Source organism: Leucoraja erinacea, chromosome 31, assembly GCF_028641065.1.
Source record: "Leucoraja erinacea ecotype New England chromosome 31, Leri_hhj_1, whole genome shotgun sequence".
Lineage (NCBI taxonomy): Eukaryota > Metazoa > Chordata > Chondrichthyes > Rajiformes > Rajidae > Leucoraja > Leucoraja erinaceus.
This window is the reverse complement of record NC_073407.1, coordinates 18,595,203-18,623,045: the sequence shown is the minus strand read 5'-3', so window position 1 is coordinate 18,623,045 and position 27,843 is coordinate 18,595,203. Positions and strand designations below refer to the sequence as shown.

The 27,843-nt window shown below is 42.1% G+C and overlaps 1 protein-coding gene across 2 annotated transcripts in view; it reads right to left on the bottom strand.

The window, feature by feature from the left end:
- col27a1b (collagen, type XXVII, alpha 1b) overlaps positions 1 to 27,843 on the bottom strand; it is a 313,539-nt gene that overhangs the window by 235,863 nt on the left and 49,833 nt on the right. For both annotated transcript variants that reach the window (XM_055660163.1, XM_055660164.1), the window contains exons 4-5: positions 14,403 to 14,456; positions 579 to 632 (exon numbers count right to left, since the gene is read on the bottom strand). In XM_055660163.1, coding sequence (XP_055516138.1) covers positions 579 to 632; positions 14,403 to 14,456 — 108 coding nt within the window. The remainder of the gene's footprint in view (positions 1 to 578; positions 633 to 14,402; positions 14,457 to 27,843) is intronic.

Here is a 27,843-nt window from a genome sequence, read left to right as displayed (position 1 = left end):
CTTTCCGTTCGGCGACATCTCCGACTCCGGGCTGAGCTGGGTCTCTGACTCTGGGCTGGGCTGGGTCGGGTCTCCGAAGCTGGGCTGCTGCTTGGGGCTGGGTGTGACTGCTTGGGGCTGGGCTGCTTCGGGTCCCTCCGAAAGTCCACCGGCCCTCCTCAGCTCCAGTAAAGACACGATGGTGCAGGAAGGGGCGGACTGTCCCAGGGAGTGACAGGGGAAGAGACTAATCTGCGCGGCGTTGACTGCAGAAGAGATCGATCGGCGCACAGGCGGTTTTTAAGGTTTTCAAACATCGCTAACTTTTACGACATTCAACCGATCGGAATGAAACTTGGTGGACTCGCAGCACAGGACAACAGTGAGTGAACTGGCGAAAAATCGTAGTGCTATCGCAAACCATTTTTGCGTAAATAGAAAGACCGCCAATCCGGAAGATAAAATGATCAGAGTTTTAATTATGTATAGATGTGCAATCACAAGAGCTGCTAATTATGTTTTCTATCCGACTTCACAATTTAAACCACACAACAAACAATCTATGTGAATTTCTTGGGATATTTTAAAACAGGACAAACCTTCCCACCAATGGGACCAGGTCGGCCAGGATTTCCATGGGGTCCTTGATGTCCCTGCAGAAACAGAAAAAATATTGGAATCAGACACCCGCATTTCTCAATCTAAACAACATTTTGCGCGTCATTTTGGAATTGTAATATCAATTAAAGAAACCGATTGATAAAAATACTTGTGTAAATGTTTTAGTTTTCCCATTTTACCAAGTATATGAGATAATGTAACGTACACACGATAAAACAGCGAAACAGCAATATTTTCAGTAAGTTCTTTGCAGGTGTGCACACTACTTTGCTCAGCACTCAGCACACTGCCCCATGATTGTTGACAGACTCATTAAAGACTCATTCCCTTTCTTGTCCCCACCCACCCCCGCCCCCAATCAGTATGAAGAAGGGTTTCGGCCCGAAACGTTGCCTATTTCCTTCGCTCCATAGATGCTGCTGCACCCGCTGAGTTTCTCCAGCTTTTTTGTGTAACCAAAGAAAGGAGTCACATGTGTCAATGACTGTGCAGTTGTGCTGGAAAGTTGGCACAAACCATTGCCATTCCTATATCTGCCCACAGTTGTGCCAGCAACTAATGCAAATCCAGAACAAATTACCACACAGCTCAATGTGGAGGTCCTAAAAGGAAACGCCAATCTTCATAACTACTATTGTTGCCGGGAATTATATCAAAATGTAACAGAAATGGTGGATCAAATTCCATTGGACAATGTCTAGGTACTTCATCGATCGTGTCACATCATCCCCTTGCTGGACCCCACACATGGTGGAGCTCAGATTCCCTACATTTTATGCTGGGGTATCATTTCCTGGATTGTACATCTGATTAGATGGCACATGGAGTGAATCATAATTAATTTCAATGCGACTGTAGGATTCTAGATGGGGAGGCAAAGGGAAAGATGAAAACTATTTAACCAATTTCCAGGATCCTGGGCTACAAACATCTTCTGCAATAGCAATCAATTGTGGCTGGCATGTAAAATGGATGTCAAAGACTTGGTCATCCTTCACAAATTATGTCCTGTTTAAGTCCCAAATGTTCTTGAATGTCACCTGATGCATCTAATTTTTTGTTTCTACACATTTTTAACTTACTCAAATTCACAACTTTTTTTGTTGTAATTCTCTCATCACTCATGTGTGTGCACAAGACATTATCATGGTGCCATGCATAACAATAACTCAATATTGGAGTGGTTTATAATCTAAAGTGGAAACAGTAAATCTGCATTTTAAAAAAAAATTAGGATAGATGGGAAAAGTATTTGATGAATACACATAACTGTTCTATTAATGCAAGTCATAATTTAATTCAATTCAAATTATTACATAGACTATATTATTCAAAAACGAGGTTGAATAAATTTTATCCAAACGTCTCTCCCAGATGCGATAAATGTTTGTTTCAAAACGCTAATATAACACACTCATTTGTTGGATGTACAAAGTTGAATAAATTTTGGAGTGATATATTTGATATATTTACAAAGATTTTCAAGTCAAGAATAGAACCCAAAACGGAATGGATTATATTTGGAATAATAGGAGAAGATACCAATTTAAATAAAGATCAAAATGTTTTTTTAATTATGGGTTAATAATTGGAAAGAAATTGATACTTAAATTTTGGAAAAATACAACCACACCAACTGTTAAAATGTGGATTAGGAATATGATGGACATAGCACGCCTTGAAGAAATGAGACTCCGACTAATAGATAAATATGACCAATTCTTAAAGAGTTGGTCTCCTTTCATCGACTTTTTGGAATCATGTGATGCAGCGGTGCCGTAAGGATTGCTGATTTCAGTTCATGACGCGGATAGAGCTACATCTCCGAATACAGATTTGAAAAATTCTCTTTTAAGGGGCCTTCTCTTCTATTTCTACTTTCCACTTTCTCTCTTCCTTTTTTTATTTTTTATATACACACCTCACGTTTTTCTACTCTCTACCATCTATTTTTCCACTTTTTCCCCTTTCTATTGCTTTCTTTTTCTTGTTCTGCTTACTTCCTTCTTATAACATAAAACTAGAGGTTGTACATAGAATGGATTACGGTATTACATAGTTGGCACCTAAAATTAGGTGCCACTGTACTGTTTTGAAAAAAAAATAAAAAATAAATAAATAAAAAAATTCTGCTATGTCATGTTTATCACAAAAAGTAACTTTCACAAGTAGACATGAAACAAAACTTAAAAAGAGAGTAAGCATTAATATAGCCTTTTCAAGTCTACAGGACACCACCGTGCACTTCACTATTAATTAGGTATATTTGAAGTGAGTAACTATTTTGTTTTAATGCAACACAGGAGCTAATTTGCACACAACATGATAATGCATGAGGGTGGTGAATCTGTGGAATTCAATGCCAGAGACAGGCCAAGTCTTTGGGTATTTTTAAAGCAGTGATTGACAGGTTCTTGATTAGTAAGGGTGTCAAAGTTTACGGGGTGTAGGCAGGACAATGGGATAGAGAGGGAAAGATAGATCAGCTATGACTGGATGGCAGAGTAGACCCAATAGGCTGAATGACCTAATTCTGCTCCTACGATTTAGAGTCATAGAGACATACAGCGTGAAAACAGGCCTTTCAGCCCAACTTGCCCACATTGACCAACCTGTCCCATCTACACTTGTCCCACTTGCCTGTATTGGGCCCATATTCCTCTAAACCTGTCCCACCCATGTACCCGCCTAAGTGCTTCTTAAACATTGCGATAGTCGTTGCCTCAGCTATCTCCACTGGCAGCTCATTCCATACACCCACCACTTTTTGCATGAAAAAGTTATCCCTCGGATTCCCATAAAATCTTTCCTCCCATTACCTTAAACCTATGCCCTCCGGTTCTCGATCCCCCAAGAGATTCTGTGAGTCCACCTAATCTATTCCTCTCATGATCTTATACATCTCTATAAGATCACCCCTCATCCTCCAGTGCTCCAGGGAATAGAGTCACAGCCAACTCAACCTCTTCCTAAAGCTCAGACTCTCAAGTCCTGACAACATCCTTGTAAATCCTTGTAAATCATTATTTGCGGTGCCACCCACTTTTGTATAATCTGCAAATGATTGATATAGATGACAAACAGTAATGGGCCCAGCACCGAATCCTGAGGCACACTACTATTCATAGGCCTCCATTCTGAGTAGCACCCTTCCACCATCACCCTCTGCTTCCTTCCATGTAGTCAATTTTCTATCCACTCGGCTATCTCTCCTTGGATCCCATGCCAACCTTCCAGAGCAAGGTGTGGAACCTTGTCGAATGCTTTGCTGAAATCCATATATACAATTTCTACAGGTACGCCCTCATCAAGCTTTTTGCTCACATCTTCAAAAAAACTCAATCAGATTTGTGAGACTTATGAACTTATGAATGCATACACAACAATTATTCTGCTTTAATGGTGACTGGGAGTTGCACAGCACTGTCCCAACAACCTATCAAATAACTGCAGTTGGATTGTACTAACTGCAGTTATAATGCCCCAGTGGAAGAAGAAGGGAATCCTAAGCATGGTTAATGGTCTGATGTTCTCTTAATTATTCAGACAACATTACAGATGGATGGTCCTGAAATATTTTGTATAGTTTTGTATTATTATTATTATTATTAACATTATGCTTATGGGCGCCATTCAAAGACTCTCCAGGACGCATTACAAAATTTAATAATCAGATTACAAAACATATAAGCAGAATAAAACAAGAAACAAAAATTAGTAGGTGCAACACACAATTCAAAGAGAGAGCAGCGGCAGCTAAACGCGCTAGCGTTCACTCTCCCTTCCGGCAGCCATCTTAGAGACAAAACAATCGAAACACCTTTTAACATTGAACATCCACCACAGTGACTCCTACACACTCCTCACTGTGGTGGAAGGTGAAATATAGTTCAAGTTCTTCCCCTTGCTCTTCCGCAGTCGTGGGCCTCGAGCCCCCGTTGACGGGACGATCTTGACTCCTATAGCCGGTGTTCGGGCCCTCCGCATCGAGGCGCTCCACTCCCGCATCGCGGGGTTGTCAGCTCCCCCGCGCCAGGCGAACGAACCTTGCGTCAGGGCTGGTCGAGCTTTCCACGGCGTTGGAGCTCCCGACTAGCCTCGCCATGAGACTGCGCGCCCCTGATGATAAAGTCCATGGTGGTCACGGTGGGAACGATCCCAGGCAAGGGATCCACTCCGATGCAAGTCCACGCCCCGCGGTGGAGCTCACGACAGTCCGAGGAGGCTTCCAGCTCCAGCGATGGTAGGCCGCAGAGCACGGAGAATGTGATCCGAAAAATATCACATCTCCGGGAAGGTAAGAACTTGAAAAATGTTTCCCCCGTACCCCTACCCCCACACAAAACATACCAAAAGAACATTAAAACGAACTTCTAACAAACTAAAAAATAACAAAAGCAGTGAAAAGCCAACAGACTGCGGATAGGGCTGCCATCTCCCCCCGTGGCTACACCCCAAATGTATATTCATTGTTATATTTTGGCAGTTACAAAAATATAAATTTTCATTGGGTTTATTCTTCAACTCTATAGCTCTTAATTCTTATGTATTTATGTTCCCCTGCAATGTTAACTTTATGTAATTGCATGCAGCATTAGTTGGCTATCTGTTACACGGAGCTTGTGTTGAAACAAATTCAGATAGCTCAGCTGCACCAAATTGTTTCAGTCAAATTGACAGATGTTTTGGTATTAAAGTAGTTCAATGTAACTTTTCTCAGTCCAAATCTGAACCATTGGAATACGAGCCAGAGGTGGAATATAATCCAACTGACATCCAGCCAATTTTCAACAATTGATTTTGACTCACAGAGAAGTTGTTGCAATCAGCTGAAATTATTGTTGTCTTTCACGTTTGAAAAGATCCAAGTAATTATTCAGCATTTCAAATCCACAATACTTCCTAAGTATTGAGGAATTCTGCAAATCTATCTGGTATTCACATCTTCTGAAAAGCTAATGTTTGGCTAGCGAGGATATCATTAAAAGAAACATTATTAAACACCACTGGCCCCTAAGTCAGGAATTCAATATACAGTATTTAAGACAGCTGCAATGTTACAGATAATTTTGAACAGCTCACATTGTTAGTGTCAAGCTGGTATAAACAATTCAATATGAATCCGGCTGGTGTGAACAATCTGATTCAAACCCAGTTGGTGTGAGCAATTTGATCTACCCCAGCTGGTGTAAACAAACTCACTTAAGTCAGATAACCGAATATTGTATCATTGCAATTAGATCTCTATGGAAGGCCTTTACAGATGCATGGTAATAGATCATAGAGCTGTAGTGTGAATTTAAGTTATCATGCAACTTCCCAATGGCATAGAAACTATTGAGAATTATGGTAGTGATGAGGCAGATGGTGCAACTGTTGCACAGCTCCTGTAGAGTGTCTTCTGGTTTACAAGATACACCTATTTTAATCATCGCCCAACCAACATACCTTTTTCCTTTCAGAAAACCAATAACATCCAACTGAACTGGCTCCAGCTGCTGAGCAATACACTTAAGAAGCTGTTGGACCATCAGCCTATCTGAAAGTCTCAGCTATTGGCTTTGATATCAGCACTCCACATTCCGTAGATGATAAACATAGAACACTACATTACCGGAATAGGCCCTTTGGCCCACAATGTTTGTGCTGGACATGATGCCAAGTTAAACTGATCTCATTTGCCTGTACATGATCCATATTCCTCTATTCCTTGTACTTCTCTGTACTTTCATGTGCCTACCTAAAAGCCTCTTAAACTCCAATATCATATCTGCCTCCACCACCACTCCTGGCAATGCCCTCCAGGCCTCCGCCACTCTGTGTAAAAAGATTGCCCCTCACATCTCAATTTAACTTTCCCCTTTTCACCTTATAGCTATAAAGGTAGCCATACGGTGAGTCTTATGGCATGGGTGGACTGCAACTGGAAGGAAGATAACACAAGTGCCTGCTCCCCAGGGGATGAATTAACAAACCAATTCTCCCATATAGTCTTCAATGAGGCAGGTTAAGGACAAAGGCAGAGGTACATATAGGCATTCCCTACTTGGACAATGCATGTGCTCCCAAGATCCAGGCTAATCAATAATTTTGACATTGGACTCCACATCCTATACTTTAAACTGAAAATCTTATTTCATTTGCAAGCGTAAAGTTATTAAAATTAATAAGAATCACATTATATATTTATCTCTGTCTATTATTGAAGAGTTGTTCACTTGAGATGTTGTAGTGGGATAATAAAAAGTTTAATTAAAGTTAGGTCACCTGCAAGAACTACTATTATGTTCATGGTACAAGGTTATATTGTTTTGTAAGTCTTAACTTCTGATTTCATTAGGCTTTTGCATGTTTTTATTCTATTGCTTAGAATAGGTATACATCTATATCAAGTATTGGACGTTTAATTTGCTGCTGAAAATGCCTCCTTAGTGTAGCTAAGAGGTAAAAAGAATCAAGGGGGAGTTGATGGGAGAGAGTAAATTGCAGGGCTACAGAGATATAAAGAGAGTGAAATGCAACTGATTGGATGGCTCTGTTGGGAGCCAGCATGGAGCCAATAGTGGATAATGCCTTTGTCTGCAATAATAAACATTGATGAAGCAGGAGTTGCTCTTTAATGTCCTGGAGAGCACCCAGACTGGCGTCCAAAATGCTACTTGCAGATCACAATGATCATATTGAACAGTACAAGTTGAAGGAGTGGGTCATTGGTGTACAACAGGAGTAGGGTATGAGGTTCTTCAGACCATTTTTCCTGTGCCTGGTTTATGTATTATGTGCATTTACACAACACAATTTGTTTGGGTAAGTATCAATCAGCTTAGCAACAGAACTGATGTCACCAACAGCTGACTCTGTGTAGGTCCAGCAGACATTCTTGCTGATTTTCTGCCATATTTCCCAGGTTATTATGCACCAGAGTATGGTGAATCTCATGGTCCAGAAGAAGGGCTTCCTCTTTTTCTTAGAGCAGGGATCATCAAATTAAGCAGGCACACGGGTTTTCACAGATTATGACTGTCTTGAAATTTCAGTGAATAATAGATTGCACATGCTTCTTTATGAAAACCCACAGCTCTATATAAATCATAAAGGCCATCATGTTCTGAAAGTCCAATTCACAGTCAAGTACAAAATTACCATCAGAACTCTGATCAAATAGGTTGCACAGCGCTATGGCACTGAGAGAACCAATTTCTAAAAATTTGTGGTTGAAAATCAATTAATTTTCATGGAATCAATTTTAAAATTATTTTTGCATACTTGAAGCCCAAACTATTATTGGTTTAAAATGAAACTCAAGGAACTGCAGATACTGAAATCTAGAATAAAACACAAAGTGTTGGAGTGATAGGGATACGGATGGAATCGTCTGTAAAGTAGCACTATCTTATTGCTGGACAGAAATATTACTAGAGATTATGTGCTCAGGTCTTTGAGTGGTGCCTGAATCCACTGCTTTCTTATTCAATCAAAAGCACAGCCAACTTGTAAAAGAGGCTTTCATATGATTTTTTGTTTCCATTAGTTGAAATTGAACCAAACCACTGTAAGTTGACAACAGACTACTGTTCACTGAAGTTTTCCACATTTTAATCTATTCCCACTAGTCAATTTAAAATCCAAGGGAACACAAACAACATTTTTATTCACTATTTTCCTTGGTAAAATATTTAAATATTTGATGAACAGCTAAACCAATACCTTTAAATATTTATTCATTCAAACTGTTAAATCAGCTTTTCTTTCATTCAGACAAGGTGCCTGTGCATTGGAGAAACCATCGTGGAACATGCCCTTTCTTTTCTAAAAGATTATAACATAAAATACATGAAATAGTTGCAGATATAGGTCATCCAGTCCTTTAAGCCCACTCTGCCACTTAAGATTATGGCTGATCTCCCACCTGGGCACCATTTTCTAGCCTCTGGTATTGCTAGTGGTTTATTATTGTCATGTGTTCGGCGATATAGTGAGAAACTGTTTTCCGTGCTATCCAGGTAAATCATCTATATGTTATTATAATCAAACCTTGCGCGAGTACAAAAGTAATGCAAAAAAATGAAAAGAAGCAGTGTGCAAAATATAGCATATGTTCCATACCGCATGATTCATTTAATCTCAGGAATCTATTGATCTAGTGGAATATCTCAGCCAATCTAGAAGCTGACAACAAATGTGGCACATATATTGTACTTCCAAATGTTAAAATAGATACCATCACAATTCCCTTACAAAGAGAATAGGCCCAACAGGTATCTGATAGAATATTACATTGGCAAATATAAGTTCCTGGAAGTGAGGCCAAATTATTGATGTGTTTATTAGATGGGTTGAGCAGCTGAAGACAGATTTGGGACAATGGTTAGGTGATCTAAATAGCTGTGTGCGACTACTGACATTCCACAGGAATCTGCAGATTATATGGACAATTATTTACATTACTATTAATTATTCATAAATTGGGATAGAGAGTGCAGGTTTCCATATCTTCCTGTTGATGGCCAACATTATAGTCATAATTCAAAGATAAATTCACAAAGAATTATTTATATATTAAACGAATAGGAAAAGTTATATTAAGTGGATTTCAATAATGGCAAATAGCAAATTATCCACTCATTAAATTAAAAATAATCCAAATGCTACTCAGTGGTGGAAGACTAGAGGCTAAACAAGAAAAAGAAACCTAGAGGTGCTTGTACATGGATTAATTTAAAGTCATGAATTCATACAAAAATAATAAAAAGGCAAATGGAATGACGGCCTTTACATTCCAAGAACTAAATACAAGAGGATAAAATGATGTTGCAGCAATACAAATGTTTGGCCACACAGCACCTGTACAACCATGTTCAAGAAAGAGATTGATACAAATTTAGATAGATAATGGAAAAGCTTTGAAGAGCAATAACGAAAATAGTGAATAATTATGTGAGATTTTAAAGTTCATGTTGCTGTGATATATCCAAGTCAAATCTGAAATTCATAGTCATAGTCATACAGTATGGAAACAGGCCCATTGGACCAACACATCCATATGAACCAAAATGCCAGATCTAAACTAGTCCCATTTGCCCATGTTTGCACAATATTCCCCTTAACCTTTTCTATCCATGTAACTTCCCAAGTGTCTTTTAAATGCTGATACTTTAGTCTTCTTCTATATTTCTTTATTTTGATTACGATGACTAATCTGGATTACTTCTCAGCAATCACCAGTGATTACACATTTTAGTTCAATTCACTGTGCTATTTTCAGTTTTATTGCATGTATAATACATCAGTTTCAAACAATTTTCAAACGACAGTAACCATCTTGGTAAGGTGAATTTAAATAAATAAACTGATATACAATTGGATCTTTTCACAGTTCAACAGCCTGCATCAACTTCTTTACTCTTAGTACCCTAGAACACAGTTACTGATACAAAAGGTAGATTGATGTCAGGCCATAGAATACATTATTAGCATTTAAAAAGACAGTGCACTCAACAAGAGTGTTTAATAAGGTTTTACTTTTGTTTGTAAAGGATAAAGAATCAAATTATTTTGTGAGAATTACATCACACATTAGGGAATATTTTAGAACTCCTCTGGGAAATTGGATTGCCTTGAGTTGAACATGCTTTAGGCTTACTCCACTCAGAATTTCCTCACGCGGACATGGCCTAACAAAGAATGTAAAAAAGATATGTTTATTTTTATCTCGAGTTTATGTGAAGCCAGGATAACAGTATTCCCGCTGGCCACTAACTACCATGATCTGGTTGTTCATTGTCTCTCCCCATTCACAGTTTGTGGCAAAGTGCAACAGGTATAAGTGGCCTGAAATTAATTTTCAAGTTGGGGATAACGTGTGTTAGGGGTCTGACGTGGACCTTTGGTCTTGAAACTGAGTGAAAACCTATGACTCAATTTTCAACTTCATAAAAATGGACCCTAACACACCTACAGTGTAACTTAAGAAACAAAAGCTGGAGTGGCCAAGCTTGCTCTGTCCTTAAGCTTGTTCTATCATTCACTGAGATCTTGGCGATCCACTCTTTGTATCACTTTCCTGGTCCTTACCTAGCTCCCTTGTTCAAATGTCTATCAATCTCTGCTTTAAATGTATTCAATGATTTCACCTTTGCAGTTCTGATTTGGAGAATTCCAAAGAGTCACAACTCGCTGCGGAAGAGATTCCTTCTCATAGACCCATACAGCATGGAAACAAGCCCTTCATCCGAACTCATTAATTCCAACCAAGATGCCTCATCTAAACTCATCCCATTTGTCCACATTTGGCCATATCCCTTTAAACCGTTTTTATCCATGTACCTGTCCACGTATCTTTTACATGCTGTTATAGTATCGACCTCAACTACCTCTGCTGGCAGCCTATTCCATATACCCACCACCATCTAAGTGAAAAAGTTGCCTTTCACATTCCTGTTAAATCTTTCCCCTCTCGCCTTAAACTCATGTCCTCTGTGTATAAGAGTCTGTGGATTCATCAGATCTATTCCCATCATAATTTTATACACTTCTCTAAGATCACCCCTCAGTCTTCTGTGCTACAAGGTATAATGTCCTAGTCCCTCAGCATCCACTGTCAAGTCCCTTCATAAGCCTATATGTTTCAATAAGATCACTTCTCATTCTTAATGTGGCTAAATGTGAGGTTATCCACTTTGGTAGCAAATACAGAAAGGCAGATTACTATCTAAATGGCGTCAAGTTGGGAAAAGGGGAGGTACAACAGGATCTGGGGGTCCTTGTTCATCAGTCTATGAAAGTAAGCATGCAGGTCCAGCAGGCAGTGCAGAAAGCGAATGGCATGTTGGCCTTTATAACAAGAGGAGTCGAGTATAGGAACAAAGAGGTCCTTCTGCAGTTGTACAGAGCGAGTGAGACCACACTGGAGTATTGTGTGCAGTTTTGGTCCCCTAATTCGAGGAAGGACATTCTTGCTATTGAGGGAGTGCAGCGTAGGTGTACAAGGTTAATTCCCGGGATGGCGGGACTGTCATATGCTGAGAGAATGGAGCAGCTGGGCTTGTATACTCTGGAATTTAGAAGGATGAGATGGGATCCTATTGAAACATATAAGATTGTTAAGGGTTTGGACACGCTAGAGGCAGGAAACATGTTCCCGATGTTGGGGTAGTCCAGAACCAGAGGCCACAGTTTAAGAATAAGTGGTAAGCCATTTAAAACCAGAGACGAGGAAACACGTTTTCTCACAGAGAGTTGTGAGTCTGTGGAATTCTCTGCCTCAGAGGGCGGTGGAGGCTGGTTCTCTGGTTACTTTCAAGAGAGAGCTAGATAGGGCTCTTAAAGATAGCGGAGTCAGGGGATATGGGGAGAAGGCAGGAATGGGGTACTGATTGGGGATGATCAGCCATGATCACATTGAATTGTGGTGCTGGCTCGATGGGCCGAATGGCCTACTCCTGCACCTATTGTCTATTGTCTTCTAAACTGGATGTCTTGAGAATCCTCTGAAGGTCAAGCAGAAATAATCAACGTAACCATGCAAATGAGGAGGGTGTGGATAAAACATGCCTTATTACTTAATTTGTTCATTAGAACAATGATAAAGCACCAATGGAAAAATGTTCCAGGTATCATTCAGCTTTAGCCCTGAAATACAATCAATTTGGACAGAAATTTCTCATCAACACTCATGATTTGTCTGAACAAGGCAAGATGCCAACTGTTTTGATCATTCTATATTTGAAATACACAATATCAGCACAATTTCTAATCAGCTCACTGACTTTGACACCTTCAGTGATAATCAATTATAAGAAGAGATATTGCTACTTAAATGGATAATTAGGATAATAAATGACCTTGCAAATAAAATCAGTCTCAGATATAATTTGTGGAGTTATCAACATTTTGTTCAATGCTTCGTTAATAAGCTTATTAATATTTGGTTAGTTAGCTAACAGCCATGGACGTACACTTCAGATTGAATAGCAACATCATCTGGTATTGTTATACTTCCTTTAACATCCCAAACCTTTGACAGTCTCTTGGGCAGGGCCGGTCCACCTTGCGTCACGACCAGGTTCTCAAACCCATTGCAGAAGCCATCAGCATGGGAATCAGCAGCTGCAGACGAGAACACCCCACCACCCAGATGATCACCTTCGTGAAGGCCGGAGTGCAGCTGCTAAGAACCACAGCAGCCAGGAATCCGTCAGGAATCCTGGCGACTGCGCAGGACTGGCAGCTTTCTGTAGACCTGGTGAAACAGCTGAAGTTCCCAGGGCACGTTGCCACGACCACCCTGAGGCCAGATATCCTCCTGGTCTCAGAGGCGACCAAAAACATCATCTTGTTGGAACTGACAGTGCCGTGGGAGGACCGTCTGGAGGAGGCCCACGAGAGGAAGATGGCCAAGTATGAAGAGCTGGTCATAAACTGCCACAAGCAGGGCTGGAAGGCAAGGTGTATGCCCATCGAGGTTGGCTGCAGAGGTTTTGCAGGGCAATCGCTCTACAAAGCCTTGTAGAAGGGCCATCAAGAACACTAGAGAGGCAGCGGAGAAGGCCTCGAGATGGCTCTGGATCAGGAGAGAAGGTCCATGGGGAGGAGCGAATGCCACCTGAACACAAGTCGTGGTCTGATCAACCACGGCTGGGACGCCTGGGTGAGGGTGTCTGATGTTGAAAGACCCGAAACACCCATTGACCCCAGGTTACATCACTGATGACGTGTTCAGGAGCATCTATAGATGTATTTATATAAATAACATACCAAACCTTTGACAGTCCCAAACACGTCACCTGACGATTAACAAATCAAATTTGATACCAAACCAAGTATGGATATTTTGGCATTGAAAACCATAAAACTGATCAAAAAGCTTGTCAGTGTGTATTAAAGGTAGTCGAAGAGGTAGAGAAGGGGAAATAAAGGGAGGGAATCCTAGGGTTTGGAACTTTGCTGCTAAATGAGTAGGGGGGGGGGGGGGGGCAGATATCAAAAATGGAGCTACACAGGTTAAGGATGAGTAACAGACCAGATCTGGAAATAAAGGTAAAGTGTAGGAAGGAACTGCAGATGCTGGTTTAAACTGAAGATAGACACAAAAAGCTGGAGTAACTCAGCGGGACAGGCAGCATCTCTGGAGAGAAGCAATAGGTGACGTTTCGGATCAAGACCCTTCTTCAGACTGAAGAAAGCTGACTTACTCCAGCTTGTGTGTCTATTTTTGGAAATAAAGGTATGTTTGGGTACTGCAAGACTGTTTGTGATCACTAATAGACGGTTGAAAGGGCATGGGGGTCATGCTTTTCTTTAAAACAAGGGAGAATGATGAAGGCAGATTTGAAGGAGACATGTACAGAAAAGAAAGCCAATAATATGAAGAAGGGTTTCAGCCTAAAACGTTGCCTATTTCCTTCGCTCCATAGATGCTGCCTCACCCGCTGAGTTTCTCCAGCATTTTTGTCTACCTTCGATTTTCCAGCATCTGCAGTTCCTTCTTAAACAATATGAACTAACTATGCAGGCAGGAAGGAAATCTGGATGCTTCAGTGAGTTCGATATTTAGTGAGACTATGATCGAAAGTCCGAGAGATTCCTATCATTGACAAGATGAGTTCAGATAGGACTCAAGGTGAGAAAGGTAACATGCATAAAGATTCAAAATAAAACTACATTTTCATAATCAGATTTATTAATAGGATAATTTTGACAATTTTAAATGGCAGTAATCAGTTTTGTGCTCCTGAAAATGGTTGATAGTCAAACTAATATTTCTGGAGTGTAAATATTACGAGAAAAACTAAAAAACTTACCCGAGGTCCTCTTTTTCCAGGTTGACCAGGTAGGCCTGGAGGGCCTCGAGGACCCTGTGGAGAAATAATTGATATGTATTAAAATATTATACAGTCATTCCTCAATTTGTACAGCAATTAGTTACTAATTCCTCTTAAGGTGACAGAGTTCATGGGTTAGTTGCCAGAATACCTACTCTGTTTTCCGCAGCAAATTAAGCTTTCAGAAAACTGACTCAGATTTGCCAAGGTCACTGTATAATGAGGGTATTCATTGTGGAAACACAAACTCTGGAGTAAGCAAAAAGTTTTGAAAGGAGTGAATGAAATTTTCCACTATGTTAAATGAAAGTTAAAAGAAAACATGTTGTGGCTCTGGAAGAATAGATACCACAGAATAATAAAGTTCAATTGGTATCAGTGGCAAAGTACATCAGTTTAAACGTTTTGTTTTGTTTATTGTTACGTGTACTCAAGTACATTGAAAAGCTTTTGATTTGAAAGATCTGGAACAACTTCTGAGCAACTTCTGGGAAACGTGGAAGCAAACTGGAACATTGCAGTGGAAAGATGAATACTTATGAAGTCATGCAAGATAATCTAAGAAATAAACATGCACATATCTAATGCATTTAGATATATAATAATAGAGTTGGGCATATAAAACAGCCTCAATTTTTTCAAGCATTTTCATCTCAGAAACACAATTAGTCAAAAAAACTAGGAGGAACATACAGATTAAGAAATGGAAGCAGAGGTAGATCAGAGATCTGCTCGACAATGCTTTGTCATTCAAATCCTTTCAATCTTGTACAACTCAATGAAATACAGTCCTAAATTTCTGCAGAATAGTGAACAGTTCCATGCACAACCATAACTGTGTTGAAGTTTACGGTTCCATGAAGTTTACAGGTGATTACCATTCATTTCCTGATTACCCTCTCATGAAGTCTAATAGGTATTGCAACTTTGGAAGATATTTCTTGCGCTTACACTAAGAAATGTGTCCATTATTCCCACAATGGAATATCAAGCCCATTCATTCGAATGGAGAGGAACAGCCTTCAAGCAAGAAAGGCAAATAGAGAGTAATTTATATTTTTATTTAATTAAATTAACATTAATATAATTGATTACTTTCAAGTGTTTTCCAGTATTTAAATATTTGAATTGTTGGAACGTTTTAGGGATTTTACAAGAAATATTTGTATGCTTAATTATTAATAGTTTTTGAATATTTAATTATTTGCAGCTGGGAAGCCAAGGAACATAGCTTACCTGGTTGTCAAAACAACTCTGTAGGCAGAGCTACAACAAAGCCAGGCACCCCGCTGGGCTTTGCAGTGCAGCTTGAGGACACATAACTTGATTCACATAGATAACTTGATTCACATAGATCAGTCTAGGTAAGACAGATGACCAACAAGCATGGAGAATTCGGATCCATGCCTTGTTCTAGACTCTAGACAACCCATCCCAGAATTAGTCTAATCTAGAGCATTTTAGATATTGTAGAAATGAATGGAAATTCAGGCAACATCCTGGTGAATCTCCACTGCATCTTCTTCAATACAATCACACCCTTCCTAAGGTGTGACAATTAGAGACAAACACAATACTCCAGGTGTAGCCTAATCAATGCTTTATAAAGTTTAATATGATGTCCCAGTTCTTATATTCTATGCCACAATCACTGAAGGCAACATCCCTTATGACTTCTTCACCACACTCCCCTCCTGTACTACGTTTCAGGAATTTATGGATTTATACCCCAAGGTCGCTCCATTCATAACACTTTCTAGAGCCCTCCCATTTACTGTGTATATCTTGGCCTTGTTTACCCTCTCAAAATGTATCACTTCAAACATGTCAGGATTAAATTCTGTCTGGCCTTGTTCCTCCCCATTAAATCAACTAATCTATGTCATGCCTTAAACAAAACAAACAAAACAAACAAAACTCCTTTTACACCCACAACTATGCAGCCAAGTACAAATCCAATTCAATTTATAAATTCATGGATAACACCACCATTGTGGGCCAGCTTTCAAATAATGACAAGGCGGTACAGGTAAACCATATAAACCATATAACAATTACAGCACGGAAACAGGCCATCTCGGCCTTTCCCCTTAGTCCCACCTGTTAGGACTAGGTAGGAGTTAGAGAACTTCATAATCTGTTGGCAACCTTTCTCTCAAAGTCAGCAAGACAGAGAAGAAAGTGATCAACAAAGAGCAAAGAGATAGACATACCCAGGTATATATTGACGGTGCCAAAGTAGAGTTGGTTGAAAGTTTCAAGTTTCTAGGAGTAAATATATCCAGCAACTTGTCCTGGACTAGCCATAACAAGGCAAGGTCCAAGAAAGTACACCAATGCCTCGACTTCCTTAGAAGGCATAGGAAGTTCGGCATGACCACAACAACTCTCACCAACTTCTACAGAGGTACCACAGAAAGCATTTTATCAGAGAGTTATGGTTGCAGCCCAGACCATCACACAAACCAACCTCCCTTCCATTGACTGCATTTACACTTCACGATGCCTCGGCATGGCCACCAGCATAATCAAGGATGAGTCTCACCTCTTAATCAAGGACGAGTCTCCCTCTTCTCCCCTCTCCCATCAGGCAAGAGGTACAAAAGTGTGAAAATGCATTCCTCCAGATTCAGGGACTGGATTCAGTTTCTTCCCTGCTGTTATCAGGCAATTAAACCATCCTATCAATAACTAGAGAGTGGTCCAAAGCTACTATCTACCTCCTTGGAGACATTTGGACTATATTTAATAGTAAGATTAAACGAGTACTTACCAGTACGAAGTTTGATCTGTATTTTATGAGGAGTTACGGTGAGGGATTAAGTGAAGACCCCAGCTCCAGTGCGCATGCGGCATACTTCGAAGCAGCGGTGTGAAATCACAGAATAGACACAATATTTGAAGTAAGATAGTAAAGATCACGAGACATCAGTTTATTAGCTTGATCTGTATAATGAGGGTGGGAGCGGCGGGCACTTAATCCCTCACCGTAACTCCTCATAAAATACAGATCAAACTTCGTACTGGTAAGTACTCGTTTAATCTTACTATTTTACTTCGGAGTCACGTGAGTGATTCCGTGAAGACTTCAAAGGTCTGTGATTTCAAACCGTGTAACAGTTTTTATTTCACTCACTGCCGAAGTTTATGAGGGAGGAAGTGTTATCGTAATCAACCAGTGGATCTGCTTTCAAAAGAAACAGAAAGGTATTTGTTAACAATAACAACATAACAGAGCTCCTCTGAGCTTAAATTAATATTGCAGTTTGTAATATTCTCCTGCAATTAAATCAGGTTTATCAACGGTTTATAATAAAAAATGTTCTGAACGCGGTTCCCTTGACCATTCTGCTGTATTGAAAATGTGGTCAACCGGGATGTCCATTCGTTCAGCCGCTGATATCAATGCTGCCCTAGTGGAATGGGATTAAATGTATTATTATCTATTCCGGCAGCTTTCAGTACCTGTTTGAGCCACCTTGGAGTGGTTTGGCTCGTACCCCATTTTGGGTTACTGTGGTTGACCCATAGGCTTTCCTCTCCCTCTAAGATAGTGGGTTGTGTCTATATATAGTAGTAGATGGGTCACCACACTCAACCTGGACTCTGGTGGGTAGGCCCGGAATCCCACCAGTGAATCGGGCGTTCCTGGTCCATATAGCCATATAACGACTACAGCACGGAAAACACAGGCGATCTCGACCCTGCTAGTTCGTGCCGAATCCATATACCTGCGAGTTAGATTTTACCAGACCTAAATATGAACTTGATGCGTCTGGGGTAATCACCATGTATCCAGTCTAGTTTATGGAGTGACCGGACTCTTTGAGCGTGTACGAGAGCCATAAGCATGAGCCTTTTTTAAAACATAGATTAAGCAAGCTGAGGGATCTGGCTGGTGCCATTCTCTGAGGTATGTCAATATCACACCAATATCCCATACATGGGTATATACCTGGGTGTTTGGGGCTTATATTATAGTTGCCCTTCATAAGTTTACCTTCAGTGGATGGGATCCCATGCTCTGCTGACATGCGGTTTTAGATAAGCAGATAAGGCGCTCCATGCTGTATTTACGGCACTGTAACTCACCTTTTAGTCATGTTGTAGATGTTCCAGGAACTCCAATACGTCAGTGGTTGAATAGTTCGTTGTCCCTGCGTCGTGGCAGTATTTTACCCATGTTAGCTTTTAGTGACTGTTTGCAGGGATGCCGACATGGTGGTAATGGTTCCTTTGGATAATCCCAGTCCCTGGTAAGGTCTATTCAAAACCTGCACCCAGGAGTTTGATGTTTCCCTGGCATGGGTGGCTTATGCCTGATACTGGGTTGAGTCAGCAACCATGGTCCACTAGGGAAATCCATAGGTGACTCGCCCACCGTGTCGTGATGAACTGGGAACCATGGCTGTAGGCCGGTCGGGCACGTTCAATATCTCGGAGACAGATCCCATCTGTATTGCGAAGTGCCCGACGGATGAGGCAGAAGGGAGGAAGGCAAAGCAGAAATTCCCCCTTCCAGCGTATAGGCATCTATCGCTGCTGCCTCTAATCTGGTTCCTAAGTCACATACATGGGTTACTGGTGATGCCGTCTTGTGCAACCAAATTGATATCTGGCTTTCAAAGTGCTTAATAAATTTAGCAGATATTTTGGGTTATGACATCTATTCAATGTAATCATAAATTGTACCCCGTGAGTTGGTGTCTCCTACTGTGTTCTATCTTCCTAGGACATAGGCAGCTGATAGTTAAAATGTCTTTTGACACACCATTGACAGATTTGTTTGAACAATTTGTTGCACAATAATGATTTTTATGCTCCCCATATGGTTAATATAAGCCACCACCATAGTATTATCAATCCGTAACCACATATGTGTACGTGCTGCATTTGAAATGCATATGCTTTTTAGCCCAATAGGCGATCACCAATCCCAAGAAGTTGATGCCCGGTATGTGTAGTAACGATGTTTGTGACTTGGTCCATCTGTTACCTGTGCTGGATATGGAGTTTAGTTGCTCCCCAGCCTAAAGTACTGGCATTGGTTTTTAAAAAATAACCAAGTTGGGATTGGTGATGATAATAGGGCTGAAAACTATGCCAAATATATGTCTGCCCACCACCTTAATTGTGATATAGCTTCAGTGGGTACATTCATGATTTGATTATAGTGACCCAAGTGTCTTGGCAAAGTAACAGTCATATGGACGGAATTGTTATTGAAGCCCAGATAATCCTTGGTAGTAACGCTTCAATTCTGGTTTATCTGGGCGTGGGATGAACCTCAGCTTTAGGGAGCTGTTTCGTAGCTAGAACTGCTCCACAGCTAATTCCTTTGTTTCCCCTAATATGAGGATATCATCCAATATGTGCCATGATTATGCTTGTTTTCTTAATATTTTCATGGCCATTTTTAATAGTTTAGGGCGGAGGTTTAGACCATATGAAATGCTATATGCTCCCATGGTTGCCCTAACCGGGATATCCATGATCCAGGTAAATATATTTAGGTATCTATAATGATCCTAGTGTATGGTATAAGATAGTTAGCATCTCCCATATCAATGCTCCCCATAGGTATCCTAGGGAGATCAGATGTCTGGCAGTGACAAAACTCCACCTCCATCTTAAAGTGGATATACTCAACAGATTTATTTAGTGATATTAGATCAATGATGATGCTACATTCATCATCTTTTATAGTTTTGGTGAATATATTCGATACAAATTCCAATCCGTTTAGTAATGTGCCTGTTTAGTTCAGCTTGCCTTCTCACTTCTCTTTTCTTAGAGGGAGAAACAGCCCTTTGGGCGCATTGCTGAACTGGCAGTAAAATGCCCAATTTGAATTCGTTTTTATCCTCTAATGCTGTTGAGTATATTTTGGTTATTTGTGACAGCATCCCATGCTTAGCCCACTCCCCATGCAGTTTAGTAGAACACCCTTGTTTTAGTGTAAACTGGGAGGAACCAGACTACCTACCTCCATGCTTGTTGTTTTTCATGAAGGCGTAGTTTGCTGGTATGCTGGTGCTGTCGGTGGGGCGGCGCATCTTCCCACGGCTCCGCTCTGGGCCCCGTCTAAAAAGAACTATGGGGATCTGCAGCGGTCACCAGGCTTTCACCAGTCCTTGTTTGATATTGCTGGTGGATGCCGAGGGGTGCTGCCAGCTGGGTGTTGGATGTGATGTCCTGCTCGTCCCATAGCCTGCTCCCTCTTCCCCGCAGCAGCGGTTTGCATAGCCCCATATATTCGGGGTTGCGGGCAGGTCTATATGCACCATCGTTCAGTCGAGTATCCCAAATATGGGAACATCTTAGGCGTCAGCACCAAAGGCGAGCAAAGGTGGTAACATCTTGACCTTCTGTAGAATTCGCTGCTTGTCTGTGAGTCTACGAGACCCAGCTGCCTGCGGATTTGCCTCTGGAAAGGCCTGTTCCTGCAGGGCTTTTGTTGGGAAGATGGTCGCGTGGAGGAGCCATGTAGTGGCCCACGACACCCAGTGGCTCTTCCTGATCCTGCTCCCCTGGCATACTGCTGTTTTCGTCCGCCTGCCCAGCACTTAAGCCAGCCCAGCCCTGGCCTCCTTAGCCCTTAAAAAAGGAGCATAAAGGATGCGCTAAATGGGAGGAGGCAAAGCACTCCACTCCGCTGTTGCATCAATCCCTCGACAAGGGAGATGGCTAGTGCAATAGCACTGGGGTAAGAGTCAGCTCCCTTGGCATTCAGCCAGTGCCCCTTTACACTGGCGGCACAGGGAGCGGCTCGGTGTCGAGTGAGCGGGAGCATTGAAATAGCTCCACCGCTACCGGTGGCTGCCTCCCAGATAAGGACCCTCGTGTGGAGTTGGGCAGGCAGTCCTTCTCCTGGAGGTGAACTTCATGACCTCCTCTGGTTTGGGGAGACAGACATACTCATTTTTGCTGTCTCCAACCTGTTCCAGCTTGGAGGAAGATGGCTCCTGTAGAACCTGTAAATTGGTAAGATTTCCCCTTACCTGCATGTAGAGGCTGCCTGCCGTTTTCCAGGCGGCGTTGTGGCGGTTCCCGGGCGGTGATTCTCCTTGTCAGGAGTCTGCAGGGCTGCCAGTCGGGTTTTTTAAAATTTCCCGCCGGTCCGCGGCTGTACGGAACAGCTGTTCAGCGGACCGGCATTGGCGCAGCTCCTTGCAGCGGTCCGCAGCGTTAGCGGTCCGGGTGGCACCTTGTCCCCGTCACTGTCGGCCCCACGCTGGAGTCGAAACGGGGCCCGCTCACCATGCCTCACTTTTTTGCTCCCCCTGGAGCAAAAACCACAAGGCCCGATTAAGGTAAGTACTTACCTCTCGTCCTTGGATGCGGGAGCGCCCGACTCCCGCTGGCTGCCGCGTTCTGCACGCTGTGCGATTAAGCCGCATGCGCACTGGAGCTGGGGTCTTCACGGAATCACTCACGTGACTCCGAAGTAAAATTGGACTTTACTGGGCTTTATGTTGCACTAAACATTATTCCCTTTATCAAGCATCCGTACACCATGATCGTAATCATGCATAGTTTTTCCACTGACTAGTTAGCACGTAATGAAAGCTTTTCACTGTGCCTTGGACAAATGACAATAAACTAAACTAAACTAAACTATCAGCAACCTGGATGTCACTATTGACCACAACTCAACTTGACCAACAGCACAAAATACTGTTCGCACAAAAGCAGATCATAGCTGGGTTTCCTGTGGCAAGCGATATCTCTTGACACCCCAAGCCCTTTCCACCAACTTTAAGACACAAGTCAGGAGTATTATGGAATACCTCTCCACTTATTTGGAAGAGTACAGATCCAATGACTTTCAATAAGTACACCATCGGGAACAAAGCAACACACTTGATTGGCATCTGAGAGAACTGGTTGGTGGACAGGAAGCAAAGAGTAGGAATTAATGGGTCTTTTCAGAATGGTAGTGTGCCGCAAGAGTCAATGCTGGGACCCCAGTTATTTACCATAACGAATTAGACAAAATAATTAAATGTAACGTCTCCAAGTTTGAGGATGACACAAAGCTGGGTGGCAGTGTGAGCTGCAGGGAGGATGCTATGAGGCTGCAGGGCGACTTGGATAGATGTTAGGTGAGTGGGAAGATGCATGGCAGATACAGTATAATGTGGATACATGTCAGGTTATCCACTTTGGTGGCATGAACAAGGAGGCAGATTATTATCTGAGTGGTCAGATTAGGAAAAGGGGAGGTGCAACAAGACCTGAGTGTCCTTGTGCATCAATCACTGAAATTAAGCATGCAGGTACAGCAGGCAGTGAAGAAAGCAACTGGCATGTTGGCCTTAATAGCGAGAGGATTTGAGTATAGGAGCAATGAGGTCCTACTGCAGTTGTACGGGGCCCTGGTCAGACCACACCTGGAGTATGGTGTGCAGTTTTCGTTCCTTAATTTGAGGAAGGTCATTCTTGCCATTGAGGGAATGTAGCAGAGGTTCACCAGGTTATTTCCCGGGATGATGGGACTGACATCTGGTGAAAGAATGGGTCGACTGGAATTTAGAAGGACGAGAGGGAATCTTATGGAAACATATACAATTCTTAAAGGATTGAACAGGTTAGATGCAGGAAAAATATTCCCCATATTGGGCGAGTCACAGTTTAAGAATAAGGGATAGGCCATTTAGGACTGAGATGAGGAAAAAAATGTTCACCCAGAGAGTTGTGAAACTGTGGAATTATCTGCCACAGAACACAATGGAGGCCAATTCACTGGATGTTTTCAAGAGAGAGTTAGCTATAGCTCTTAGCACTAACGGAATCACAGGATATGGGGAGAAAGCAGGAATGGAGTACTGATTTTGGATGATTAACCAGCACCACCATATTGGCTCAAAGGACTGAATGGCCTACTCCTATTGTTTCTATGTTTCATCTCATCAACCACCATTAAGTTTCATCTCATCAACCACCTTGGTAGGCGGCGCGGCTCTGGCCAGCAGCGGCCTCTGCAGCCTGTCCGCGTTTTTATTATTTTTGTCTGTGTTTTTATGTAGTGTTTGTTATTTTATGTTGGGGTGTGTGTGTGGTGGGAGGGGGGGGGAAACTTTTTGAATCTCTCCCTGCACTGAGACCCGACCTTTTCTCGTCGGGCCTCAGTCGTCGTTGAGGCCGCAACGAGGAGCGGCCTCCAACAGGAAGAGACCGGGGACTCAGGTGTCGACTCACCTCACCGTGGCGGAGCTGGCCGGGTCCGGAGCGGTGGAGGAGCGCTGCTGCTGCTGGTGCTGTTGCTGCTGCTGCTGGTGCTGTTGCTGCTGCTGCTGCTGCTGCTGCCGGAGAGTCGGAAGCTCTCTACAGGTCTGTGGACGACGGCGCCGAGCCCACGGCTCCCTGGGGGGGAGACCGCTTTTCGGGGCTTCTGCGGTGGCGACTTCTCCCGCCCGAGTTGCGGGGTCGAAGAGCTCCTGGAGCGGGGCCTACATCACTGCCCCGCGCGGCTGGAATGGCCGCGGACTTTGCGAGCGCACACCGGGGGCTCCAACATCAAGACCCGGTGTGCGACCTTGCATCACCCGGCGTGGCTTTAATGGCCGCGGGACAATCGCCATCGCCAGCCGGGGGCTATGACTTTGACTCTGACATCGGGGGGGGGAGAGTGCAGTGGAGAGAGAAGTTTATTTGGCCTTTCATCACAGCTATGTGATGGATGTTTATGTTAAATGTAATTATGTTGTGTCTGGGGTCTATTTGTGTGTATTGTATGGCTGCAGAAACGGCATTTCGTTTGGACCTCCAGGGGTCCAAATGACAAATAAATTGATTCTGATTCTGATTCTGATTCTGATAACATTAAATGCCTCTACCACCAGCAAAGTGGCTGCAGTTATTCTTCCAGGAAACTTTGACAGCACCGCCTAAACGTACAACCCTAATACCAAGAAGAACAAAGACAGTTGGTGCATGGGAACACACCATCTTCAGGTACCCCTCCAAATCATGCACCGTATTGAAAATATATGATTGGTCCTTTATCGTCATTGGGTCTAAATTCCAAAACTCCTTTTCCAACAGTATTGGGGGATATCAAGCCATGACAACCACAGTGGTTCATATAAGTACCACTCACCACCACTTTCTCAAGGGCAATTATAGACAATAAATGCTGGCGTTAACAGATTCCCAGATTCTGAAAACAAAATTAAAAAAATAACTTCTGAAGATCGTGACTCTCATTTTTTTCATTTTTTTAAATGAAAGTTCCATGGGCATGGCCATTGATAGATTTATTCAGTCATGGGGCAAATCCAAGTTAAACTTGTTCCTGTACTGCTTGTGTCTGTTTCCAGAAAGAATTGCTGGATAACTACCAGAAGTTGAAGCAATGGCTGATTTTTGTTTTACCTCCCCAGGCTGACGTCTAGGTTATTCTTTATACTGTCATGTTCATCCAGGCTGAAATGAACCATCTTGACATGTTCAAGGATTTGAGCTTAGAATCCTCTTGGTATATTTTATTCATTCTACTTTTGTATACTTAGAGCCATTTGGGAATTGAATCCAGTTCTTCCTAATTTGTAAAATTTTTATAATTCACCTTTTGTGACTATACTCTATGATGCTCCGTGCATTGAAACTATTCACAGTTCCTACCTTTCCCCGTGCTTCAGAAACTACTGCACCATCCTGCGGCCCTGATATTGGCAGATAAATGTGCAAATGTGGGAGACTGATAAAGCAGGCAAAAGACCCGTGGATGGCCAGAGATCCCGCAATAATGAAGAAGGTAGGTGGACAGGCAGGTAGTGTGGAGGAAACAGGGAGTCTGCGGAAGGACTTCGACAGGTTTGGATAGTGCGCAAAGGAATGGCAGATGGAATACAGTGTGCAGTCATGCACTTTGGCAGTAGGAATAAAGGTGTAGACTACTTTCTAAATGGGGAGGGGATTTAGAAATTGGAGATGCAAAGGGACTTCAGAGTGCTGGTGCAGGATTCCCAAAAGCTTAATTTACAATTTGAATTGGTAGTAAGGAAGGCAGATGAAATGTAAGTATACATTTTGAGAGGATTATTAAATTTGAGATTAAAAAAAGCAGGGATGCAAAGCTGAGAATTTATAAGGCACTGGTCCAGATTTGGAGTATTGCTAGCTGTTTTGGGCCCCATATCTGAGGGGGGATGCCCGGTGTTGGAGAAGGTCCAGAGGTGGTTAACGAGAATGATCGTGAGAATGATTGGGTTAATACATGATGAGCATTTTATGGCCCCTGACCTGTACTCGCTAGAATTTAGCCTAAGAGCCATAAAATGCTCATCATTTACTAGTACTCACTGGAGTTTAGAAAGATGAGGGGTCAATCTCATTGAAACTTGTCCAATAGTGAAAAGCCTGGATAGAGTGGGTGTGGAGAGGATGTTTCCAATAGTGGGAGAGTCTAGGACTGCAGGCCATAGTCTCAGAATAAAAGTACGTACCTTTAGAAGGGGATGAGGAGGAATTTCGTTAGCCAGAATCTGTGGAATTCATTGCCACAGACGGCTGTAGAGGCTAAGTCATTGGGTATTTTTAATGCAGAGATTGACAGGTTCTTGATTAGTAAAGGTGTCAACGGTTACGGGGAGAAGGCAGGAGAATGGGGTTGAGGTGGAAAGAAAGATAAGCCATTATCGATGGGCCAATGGCCTAATTCTACTATGACTTATGAATGTAGATTCTTGTTAGCAGTTTATCTTGTTGCCTGTCCAACAACTAATCAAGCAATAGACAAAGGAATTAAATGTAACATCTCCAAGTTTGGGGATGACACAAAGCTGGGTGGCAGTGTCAGCTGCGAGGAGGAGGCTATGAGGCTGCAGGTTGAATAGGTTGGGTGAGTGGGCAGATGCATGGCAGATGCAGTATAATGTGGAATAATGTGAGGTCATCCACTTTGGTGCCAAGAATAAGAAGGCAGATTATTATCTGAATGGTGTCAGATTAGGAAAAGGGAAGGTGCAACGAGACCTAGGTGTCCTTGTACATTAGTCACTGAAAATAACCATGCAGGTACAGTAGGCAGTGAAGAAAGTTGGCCTTCATTGCACGAGATTTTTAGTATAGGAGCAAGGAGGTCCTACTGCAGTTGTACAGGGCCTGGTGAGACCACACCTGGAGTATTGCGTGCAGTTTTGGTCTCCTAATTTGAGGAGGAACATTCTTGCTATTGACGGCGTGCAGCGTAGGAGCACCAGGTTAATTCCTGGGATGGCAGGACTGACATATATGATGAAAAAATAGATCGACTGGGCTTATATTTACTGGAATATAAACATGTAAAATTCTTAAGGGTTCAGGCAGGCTAGATGCAGGAAAAATGTCCCCCATGTTGGGCGAGTCACAGTTTAAGAATAAGGGGTAGGCCATTTAGGATTGAGATGATAAAAAACTTTATCAGCCAGAGACTTGTGGAATTCTCTGCCACAGAAGGCAGTGGAGGGCAATCCACTGGATGCATTCAAGAGAGAGTTAGATAGAGCTCTTAGGGAATGGAATCAAGGGATATGGAGAGAAGGTTGGAACAGGGTACCTATTCTGGGTGATCAGCCATGATCATAGTGAATGGCGGTGCTGGCTCGAAGGGCTGAATGCCCTACTCCTGCACCTATCTTCTATGTCTCTAGCTTGTTTGGTAGACTACTGGCTGCTACTAGGGACACTCATGGTGAAATGTCAATGTTCTGGGCTTTGGCTGGTATGACAACCAATCATGGGAGGGGGTAGGTCATTATTCAGAGCTTGTTAAGCGGTGGAAGTTGTTTTAGGTCCATTGTGCAGACTTAGTGCTTGTGGCAGTTGAAATGTTATGTTCAGCAGAAGAGAGGTTAAATGCTTCTGAGTCCACAAGGAGCGCTGGAAGCCACTTAATATGTGCAGCCAGATCCTAACTCCCATTCACTGGTAAATTTGCCAAGCTGTAAACCCACATAACATCTGTAAAAATTAAATGGAATTCACAACTGCACAGCAGGAACCTATTTTAAATGTATTCCTTTAGTCTGGGATAGTTTAGAATTCAGCTTCATAAAAATTACAAAGGGTGAAAACATTGAGGGTAAAATTCTATGTGATTTCTTTAATAATTTTGAATTTATACAACTTATCAGAGTGAGGATCACCCCCCACATACTTAAATACCTACTGCCAACAAATTTGACTTTCCTGTTTGCTTCTAAAATCTCTTTAATGCATTCTATGTAAAAAATAAATAATGAATATGAATTGAATTAACTAATGAAGCAAACAAATTCAATAAATAGCATCCACCTACGAAATGAAGAGTGGGGTTGTACCCCCAGCAACGTCTTCACATATCAGTGACTGAGCAACCCTTCAAGAAATCCTCAGTAGTTGCAGCCATAATCATTCTGATTTCTCAAAATCGCGTATTACAAAGACTGAAAACATC